A 9354-nucleotide genomic window follows, 5' to 3' on the forward strand; every position below is an offset into this window, starting at 1 on the left:
AAGCCCTAAATCCCACCCAAATCCCCCCAAAAGTCCCAAATCCCATCCAAAAAGCCCCAAATCCTGCCCCAAAGCCCCAAATCTCCCCCGATTTGCCCCAAATACCCCCAATTTTCCCCCAAATCCCCCTCGAGACCCCCCCAAATCTCCCTAAATCCCCTCCCAACCCCCCCAATCCCTCCTAAAACCCCAAATTTCCCCCAAATCCCTCCAAGACGCCCCCCAAATCCCCCCCAAAAGCCCTCCAAAAGCCCCCAATCCCCCCCAACACCTCCCCAAATCTCCTTAAAATCCCTAAAACCCCCCAATCCCTCCTAGAACCCTTCCTAAAGTCCCCAAATCCCCCCAAAATCCCCAAAACCCCCCCAACTGCCCCCAATTTTCCCCCCAGTTCCTTCTCAAACCCCCCAAATTTCCCCCAATTGCCCCCCGAAGGACCCCCCAAATTCCCCCCATATCCCCCCCCCAATTCCCCCTCAATCCCCCCAAATACCCCCCAAATCCCCTCAAAAACCCCCAAATCTCCCCAAATTTCCCCCCAATTGCCCCCCCAAATTCCCCCAAATCCCCCCAAGACCCCCCCCCAAATTCCCCCAATCTCCCCTAGACCCCCCAAAACCCCCAAATCCCCCCCAAGACCCCCCCAAAACCCCCCAATTCCCCCCCCCTCCACCCCACCGAGCCTCCCCCCACTCATCCACAGACCGCCCCCTTCCCCTCTCCCCCCCCCTTCCCTCTCTATGATCAGTCCTCCAACCCCCGCGCATGCGCACCGCCTCCCGTCCCTCAACCCATGGGGCGGGCCTAAACCCCCAACCCCTCGCTTCCATTGGCTCCCCCCTCAGCGCGCCTCCTTCCTATTGGCCAAACCCCCGGGGACTACAACTCCCGTCGCCCCCCGCGGGCTCTTCTTCCTCCGCCGCCGCCATTTTGTGAGGGGCAGGCGGCGGCGGCGGCGGGCGGGGGCGGCTCAGGCCCCGCCGCCCGCCCGCGGTCACCGGGAGCCGCCTCCGGCCCCCCCCCCGCCGGGGGGGGGGGGGTGGGGAGGGGAGGGGGGGGGGGCCGCTCCCCCCCCGCCGCCCCTCGACGGAGGGAGGGGGGGGGGCGGCCCGGCCGGTACCGGAGGGGGAGGGGGGGGGGAGCGCGCCCTTCCCCCCCCCGGGCCCGGTTTTCCCCCTTTTGGCCTCTTTTTTTTCCTTTATCCTCACTTTTTTGCCCCGTTTTTCCGTCATTTTTTCCTCATTTTCCCCTTTTTTTCCTCATTTTCCTCCTTTTTTCCCCCGTTTCCCTCATTTTTTCCTCATTTTCCTCCTTTTTTCCCCCGTTTCCCTCATTTTTTCCTCATTTTCCTCCTTTTTTCCCCCGTTTCCCTCATTTTTCCCCTTTTTCCCTCATTTTTTCCTCATTTTCCTCCTTTTTTCCCCCATTTCCCTCATTTTTTCCTCGTTTTCCTCCTTTTTTCCTCATTTTCCTCCTTTTTTTCCTCATTTTCCTCCTTTTTTCCCCCATTTCCCTCCTGTTTTTCCTCCTTTTTTCCCCCATTTCCCTCATTTTTCTCATTTTCCCCTTTTTTTCCTCATTTTCCTCATTCTTTTTCCAATTTTCCCCCTTTTTCTCTCATTTTTCCCCTCATTTCTCTCTATTTTCCCCTCTTTTTCCTAATTTTTCCCCATATTTCCCCCTTTTTTCTCTTATTTCTCTCTATTTTCCCCTCTTTTTCCTAACTTTTCCCCATATTTCCCTCTTTTTTACCTCATTTTTCTCCTTTTCCTCCTCTTTCGACCCTCTTTTCACCCCATTTCCCTAAAGTTTTCCTCTTTTTTCCTAAATTTTCCCCATTTTCCCTCTTTATTCCTCATTTTCCCCCTTTTTTACCTCGTTTTTCTCCTTTTCCTCCTTTCGAACCCCTTTTTTTCCACCAATTTCCCTATTTTTTTCCTAATTTTCCCCTTTTTTCCTAATTTTTCCCCTTTTTTACCTCATTTTTCTCCTTTTTCTCCCCTTTTGACCCCCTTTTCCCCCCAATTCCCCTAAATTTTTTCCTAATTTTCCTCTTTTTTTCTCTTTTTTCCCCCATTTCCCACCGTTTTTTTACCTTTTTAACCCAATTTCCCCCTTTCCCTCCTTTTCTTCCTTATTTTCCCCGTTTTTCCCTATTTTTCCCCCATTTCCCCCCTTTCCCCCCTTTCCCCCCTTTTCCCCCCATTTCCCCCCATTCCCCTCCTATTTTTTCCTAATTTTCCCACATTTTTCTTCCTTTTCCCCCTCTTAGTCCCCATTTCCCCCTTTTTCCCCCCATTTTCCTTCATTTCCCCTCCTTTTCCCCCTTTTTTCCCCTCTTTTTCCCCCATTTCCCCTCCTTTTCCCCCCCTTTTCCTCTTTTTTTCTCCCCTTTCCCCTCTTTTTCCCCCATTTTTTTTTAATTATTATTTTTTGGTTTATTTTTTCCCGTTTTCCCCTTTTTTTGGCCCATTTTTGCCCTCCCCGAGCTCCCCCCCCCCCGCCCCGGGATGGCGCCGCCCCCGCCCCCGCGGAGAGGCTGCAGGTGAGGCCCCCCCTGGGGGGAATGGGGGGGGGGGGGGGGGAGGGAAATTTGGGGAGGGGGGGCCCGGGTCATGTCTGTTACCCCCCCCCCAGTGTCCCCAATTGGTCCCAGGGTCCCCAACTGGTCCCCAGTGCCCCCCCCCAGGGTCCCCAACTGGTCCCCAGTGTCCCTAACTGGTCCAAGGGGTCCCCAGTGCCCCCCCCCCAGGGTTCCCAACTGGTCCTGGGGGTCCCCAACTGGTCCCAAGTGCCCCCTCCCAGTGTCCCCAGTTGGTCCCAGGGGTCCCCAGTGCCCCCCCCCAGGGTTCCCAATTGGTTCTGGGGGTCCCCAACTGGTCCCCAGTGCCCCCCCCAGGGTCCCCAACTGGTCCTGGGAGCCCCAGTGCAACCAGTGCCCCCACTGGGGTCCCCAGTGGGTCCCCAGTGCCCCCCTCGGGGTCCCCAACTGGTCCTAGGGGTCTCCAACTGGTCCCCAGTGCCCCCCCCCGGGTCCCCAACTGGTCCCAGGGGTCCCCAGCAAGTCCCCAGTGCCCCCCCCCGTGTTCCCATTGCTGACACTGACCATTTTCTTCCTTTTTTTCTTCCTTTTTTGACGTCTCCACGGCGATTTTGGTCCCCACGACGTCCCCACGATGTCCCCACGCCGCCCATGATGGCCCCGTGACGCCCGTGGTAACCCCAAACTGTCCCCGTGTCCCCAATATGTCCCCATGTCCCTGTTTTGTCCCCTTTCTGTCCCTGTTTTGTCCCCGTGTCCCCTTCTTGTCCCCGTTTTATCCCCACATCCCCTTTCTGTCCCCGTTTTGTCCCCGTGTCCCCTTTCTATCCCCTTTTTTCCCTGTTTTGTCCCCGTTTTCTCCCCGTTTTGCCCTCGTGTCCCCTTTTTCTCCTTCTTTTGTCCCCTTTTTGTCCCCATTTTGTCCCCGCATCTCCTTTCTATCCCCTTTTTTCCCCGTTTTGCCCCCGTGTCCCCTTTCTATCCCCATTTTTCCCTGTTTTGTCCCTGTTTTCTCCCCATTTTGCTCCCGTGTCCCCTTTCTATCCCCTTTTTTTCCCCTTTCTGTCCCCGTTTTGTCCCCATTTTGTCCCCGTGTCCCCCTTCTGTCCCCGTTTCACCCCCGCGTCTCCTTTCTATCCATTTTTTGTCCCCGTTTTGCCCCCGTGTCCCCTTTCTATCCCCTTTTTTTCCCCTTTCTGTCCCCATTTTGTCCCCGCGTCCCCTTTCTGTCCCCGTTTTGCCCCCGTGTCCCCTTTCTATCCCCTTTTTCTCCCCGTTTTGTCCCCGTTTTGCCCCCACGTCCCCTTTTTGTCCCCGTTTTGCCCCCGTGTCCTCTTTTTCTCCCCATTTTTCCCCCGTTTTGCCCCCGTGTCCCCCTTTTTGCCCCCCTTTCCGCCCCCCCAGGCGGGCGTAGGCGCGGTGCCGATGCCGCAGCGGAGCCGCGGGGCGGGGGCGGGAGCTCGGCGGCGCCGGACGCGGTGCCGGAGGTGCCGGGCCTGCCTGCGCTCCGAGTGCGGCGCCTGTCACTTCTGCCGCGACATGAAGAAATTCGGCGGCCCCGGGCGCATGAAGCAGTCCTGCCTGCTGCGCCAGTGCACCGCGGTGCGATTTCGGGGCCTTTCGGGGCTTTTCGGGGCATTTCGGGGCATTTCGGGGAGGGTTTGGGGTTGGTGAGGTTGCGTTGGGTCTTTGGGGTGGTTTTGGGGTGGTTTTCGCGGTTGCGTTGGGTCTTTGGGGTTGGGTTTGGGTCTTTGGGGCTGCGTTGGGTCTTTGGGATGGTTTTGGGGTGGTTTGGGTCCAGTTTTGGGATGGTCTTTGGGGTTGCGTTGGGTCTTTGGGGTTGCGTTGGGTCTTTGCGTCCATTTTTGGGTTGGTTTTTGCAGTTGCGTTGGGTCTGTAGGGTTGCGTTAGGTCTTTGGGACCGTTTTGGGGTTGCGTTGGGTCTTTGGGATGGTTTTGGGGTTGCGTTGGGTCTTTGGGATGGTTTTGGGGTTGCGTTGGGTCTTTGGGATGGTTTTGGGGTTGCGTTGGGTCTTTGGGACCGTTTTGGGGTGGTTTGGGTCCAGTTTTGGGATGGTCTTTGGGGTTGCGTTGGGTCTTTGGGGTTGCGTTGGGTCTTTGGGTCCATTTTTGGGTTGGTCTTTGGGGTTGTGTTGGGTTTGTAGGGTTGTGTTGGGTCTTTGGGATGGTTTTGGGGTTGCGTTGGGTCTTTGGGGTTGGGTCTTTGGGGTTGGGTCTTTGGGGTTGGGTCTTTGGGGTTGGGTCTTTGGGGTTGGGTCTTTGGGGTTGGGTCTTTGGGGTTGGGTCTTTGGGTCCAGTTTTGGGATGGTCTTTGGGGTTGCGTTGGGTCTTTGGGGTTGCGTTGGGTCTTTGGGACGGTTTTGGGGTGGTTTAGGGGGAGTTTGGGGTCTTTGGGGTTGCGTTGGGTCTTCAAGGTTGGGTTGCGTCGGGGTCTTTGGGGTTGTGTTGGGTTTGTAGGGTCGCGTTGGATCTTTGGGATGGTTTTGGGGTCGCGTTGGGTCTTTGGGATGGTTTTGGGGTGGTCTTTGGGGTTGCATTGGGTCTTTGGGTCCAGTTTTGGGTTGTTTTTTGTGGTTGCGTTGGGTCTGTAGGGTTGCGTTGGGTCTTTGGGATGGTTTTGGGGTTGCGTCGGGGTCTTTGGGGTTGCGTCGGGGTCTTTGGGTCCCATTTTGGGTTGGTTTTTGCAGTTGTGTTGGGTCTGTAGGGTTGTGTTGGGTCTTTGGGGTGGTTTGGGATGGTTTTGGGGTTGCGTCGGGGTCTTTGGGGTTGCGTTGGGGTCTTTGGGCCCCATTTTGGGTTGGTTTTTGCAGTTGCGTTGGGTCTGTAGGGTTGTGTTGGGTCTTTGGGACAGTTTTGGGGTGGTTTGGGTCCAGTTTTGGGATGGTCTTTGGGGTTGCGTTGGGTCTTTGGGATGGTTTTGGGGTTGCGTTGGGTCTTTGGGGTGGTTTGGGATGGTTTTGGGGTTGCGTTGGGTCTTTGCGTCCATTTTTGGGTTGGTCTTTGGGGTTGTGTTGGGTCTGTAGGGTTGCGTTGGGTCTTTGGGACAGTTTTGGGGTCGCGTTGGGTCTTTGGGTCCAGTTTTGGGTTGGGTCTTTGGGGTTGCGTTGGGTGTTTGGGGTTGCGTTGGGTCTTTGGGATGGTTTTGGGGTTGCGTCGGGGTCTTTGGGTCCCATTTTGGGTTGGTTTTTGCAGTTGTGTTGGGTCTGTAGGGTGGCGTTGGGTCTTTGGGTCTGGTTTTGGGGTTTTTGGGGTTGTGTTGGGTCTTTGGATCCCAGTTTGGGTTTGGTTTTGAGATTCCGTTGGGTTGCGTTGGGTCTTTGGGGTGGTTTTAGGGAGGTCTGTAGGGATGTGTTGCGTCTGTAGGGTTGTGTTGGGTCTTTGGGACGGTTTTGGGGTTGCGTTGGGTCTTTGGGGTTGGGTTTGGGTCTTTGGGTCCAGTTTTGGGATGGTCTGTAGGGTTGCGTTGGGTCTTTGCGTCCATTTTTGGGTTGGTCTTTGGGGTTGCGTTGGGTCTTTGGGGTTGCGTTGGGGTTTTGGGTCCAGTTTTAGGTTGGTCTTTGGGGTTGGGTTTGGGTCTTTGGGTCCAGTTTTGGGTTGGTCTTTGGGGTTGCGTTGGGTCTGTAGGGTTGTGTTGGGTCTTTGGGACAGTTTTGGGGTGGTTTGTGTCCAGTTTTGGGATGGTTTTGGGGTTGTGTTGGGTCTTTGGGGTTGAGTTGGGTCCCGTTGGGTTCTTTGGGGTCCCGTTGGGTTCTTTGGGGTCCCGTTGGGTTCTTTGGGGTCCCGTTGGGTTCTTTGGGGTCCCGTTGGGTTCTTTGGGGTCTTTGGGGTCTTTAGGGCCATTTTAGGGTCTTTAGGATCGGAACAATTGTGGGCTTTTTTTGGCGTTGCGTAGTTTTTTTTGGGATCGCGACAACTTGGGGCTTATTTTGAGATCCCGTTGGGTTCTTTGGGATCCTGTTGGGTTCTTTGGGGTCCCGTTGGGTTCTTTGGGGTCTTTGGGGTCTTTAGGGCCGTTTTAGGGTCTTTGGGATCGGGACAATTGTGGGCATTTTTTGGGGTCGCGTAGTTTTTTTTAGGATCAGGACAACTTGGGGCTTATTTTGGGGTCCCGTTGGGTTCTTTGGGATCCCGTTGGGTTCTTTGGGGTCCCGTTGGGTACTTTGGCATCCTGTTGGGTTCTTTGGGGCCTTTGGGGCCGTTTTAGGGTCTTTGAGATCAGGACAATTTTGGTCGTGTTTTGGGGTCGTGTTGGGTTTTTTGGGATTGGGACAACTTGGGGCTTATTTTGAGATCCCGTTGGGTTCTTTGGGATCCCATTGGGTTCTTTGGGGTCCCGTTGGGTTCTTTGGGATCCCATTGGGTTCTTTGAGGTCTTTGGGTTCTTTAGGGCCGTTTTAGGGTCTTCGGGATCGGGACAATTGTTGGCATTTTTTGGCGTTGCGTAGTTTTTTTTGGGATCGCGACAACTTGGGGCTTATTTCGGGGTCCCGTTGGGTTCTTTGGGGTCCCGTTGGGTTCTTTGGGGTCTTTGGGGCCGTTTTAGGGTCTTTGGGATTGGGACAATTGTGGACATTTTTTTGGGGTCACGTAGTTTTTTTTGGGATCGGGACAACTTGGGGCTTATTTTGGGATCCCGTTGGGTTCTTTGGGATCCCGTTGGGTTCTTTGGGGTCCCGTTGGGTACTTTGGCATCCTGTTGGGTTCTTTGGGGCCTTTGGGGCCGTTTTAGGGTCTTTGAGATCAGGACAATTTTGGTCGTGTTTTGGGGTCGTGTTGGGTTTTTTGGGATTGGGACAACTTGGGGCTTATTTTGAGATCCCGTTGGGTTCTTTGGGATCCCATTGGGTTCTTTGGGGTCCCGTTGGGTTCTTTGGGATCCCATTGGGTTCTTTGAGGTCTTTGGGTTCTTTAGGGCCGTTTTAGGGTCTTCGGGATCGGGACAATTGTTGGCATTTTTTGGCGTTGCGTAGTTTTTTTTGGGATCGCGACAACTTGGGGCTTATTTTGAGATCCCGTTGGGTTCTTTGGGATCCTGTTGGGTTCTTTGGGGTCCCGTTGGGTTCTTAGGGGTCTTTGGGGTCTTTAGGGCCATTTTAGGGTCTTTAGGATCGGGACAATTGTGGGCATTTTTTGGGGTCGCATTGTTTTTCTTGGGATTGGGACAATTTTGGGCGTGTTTTGGGATCCCGTTGGGTTCTTTGGGGTCCCGTTGGGTTCTTTGGGATCCCGTTGGGTTCTTCGGGGCCGTTTTGGGATTTTTAGGGTCTCACCTCCACCCCAAACCCCCCCCCCCAGCCGGTGCTGCCCCACACGGCCGTGTGCCGGGCGTGCGGCGAGGCCGGGCGCGAGGACGCGGCCGAGGGCGAGGAGGAGAGGCTGGAGCTGGCGCTGATGGAGTGCACCATCTGCAGCGAGATCGTCCACCCCCGCTGCCTCCAGGTACCCCCGGGGGGGCCCCCAAAACCTGGGGGGGGCACCCCGTTTTGGGGCCAAACCCCCGAATAATAGGGCTGCCCGTTTACGGGGCCGGAACGCCGTCAAGACACATTTCTGTTCATTTTAAACCTTCCTTTACCCCTTTTCCGCCTTAATTTTAGTTTTTTTTTGCTTCAGGACCCCCCCCCCCGGACCTAAAAACCCCCACCCCAAAATTTGGGGACCCCCCCCAGTTCCTATAGGGCACTATGGGGCCGCCAGCGCCGCGTAACAGCAAGGCGTACCCCAAAAAAGCTGAGTTTTTACCCAAAAAAGTGTTTTTTTTTCCCTCAAAATGCATGTTTTTTTTTTCCCATGGGGGGGATCCCAAAATTAAGGGTGCCCCCCCAAATGTGGGGGACCCCCTAAATATAGGGGAACCACCCCTAAATATAGGGGAGCCCCCACTTTTTATAGGGCAGCCCTGTAGAGTATAGGGAGGAACCCAAACTCGCCATTTTTGGGCAAATTGGCGGATTTTCCCTAAAATTAAGGATTTTACCCCAAAAAGCGGGCGTTTCTCTACAATGGGTGGCCCCCAAAAATATGGGGGGGACCCCGTTTCCTATGGGGCAGCCCCCTATGGGGTGGGGAGCCCCCAGTGGGGTGTAAAGTGACCCAAACTCCCCATTTTTGGGCAAATTGGGGGATTTTCCCTAAAATTAAGACTTTTACCCCCAAAAGTTGGGGTTCCCCTACATGAGGGTGCCCCAAAAAGTATGGGGGGGGGGCCACTTTTTATGGGACAGCCCCCTATGGGGTGGGACGGGGCCCTATGGGGCAGCACCCACCCTAAACAATCCCCAAAAGTCATTTTTTTCGCCCAAAACGTGGAATTTTTCCCCAAAAACCATGTTTTTTCCCCCAAAACGTAATTTCCCCATTCCCCTAAAATTTAGAGGTCCTCTAAACGTTGGGGAGCCCCTAAACATGGGGCTGCCCCCCCAAACTTCCCCCCCATTTCCCAGGGTGCACGGCACCCCAAAAGGGGGGGGGCAAAATTTTTTTGGGGGGGCTCCCCGAGTGGGGGCCGCCCCCAAATTTGTCGTTTTTCACCCCAAAACCTGCAGATGGGGCGTGCGGAGGCGGTGATCAACCCCGAGATCCCCAACTGCTGGGAGTGCCCCAAATGCAAGCGGGAGGGGCGCAGCGCCAAGGTGGGGGGGGGCCCCAAAAAATTTTGGGGGGGGATCCCCAAAAATTGGGGGGGGGGGCCCTAAATATTTTTTTTTGGGGTGGGCGCAAGGTTTTGGGGGAAATTCCGAGGGTTTTGGGGGCGATTCTGAGGGATTTGGGGGCTTGGGGGGGATTTAGGG

At 55.2% G+C, this 9354-nt stretch overlaps 1 protein-coding gene across 1 annotated transcript; it reads left to right on the forward strand.

Moving 5' to 3' along the window:
• Nucleotides 1–2216: 2216 nt before the first annotated feature.
• On the forward strand, nucleotides 2217–9258 carry LOC311221716 (F-box/LRR-repeat protein 19-like; the record flags this gene model as incomplete). The annotated part of the gene is made up of 4 exons (XM_084307106.1): nucleotides 2217–2545; nucleotides 3947–4144; nucleotides 7859–8002; nucleotides 9109–9258. The coding sequence occupies exons 2-4, from the start codon at nucleotides 3968–3970 to the stop codon at nucleotides 9256–9258; spliced, it is 471 nt and encodes a 156-aa protein (XP_084163232.1). The 5' UTR covers nucleotides 2217–2545; nucleotides 3947–3967.
• Between the last annotated feature and the right edge of the window lie 96 nt (nucleotides 9259–9354).

Source organism: Netta rufina, assembly GCF_964035555.1.
Source record: "Netta rufina genome assembly, contig: SCAFFOLD_124, whole genome shotgun sequence".
In the NCBI taxonomy this organism is placed as follows: Eukaryota; Metazoa; Chordata; class Aves; order Anseriformes; family Anatidae; genus Netta; species Netta rufina.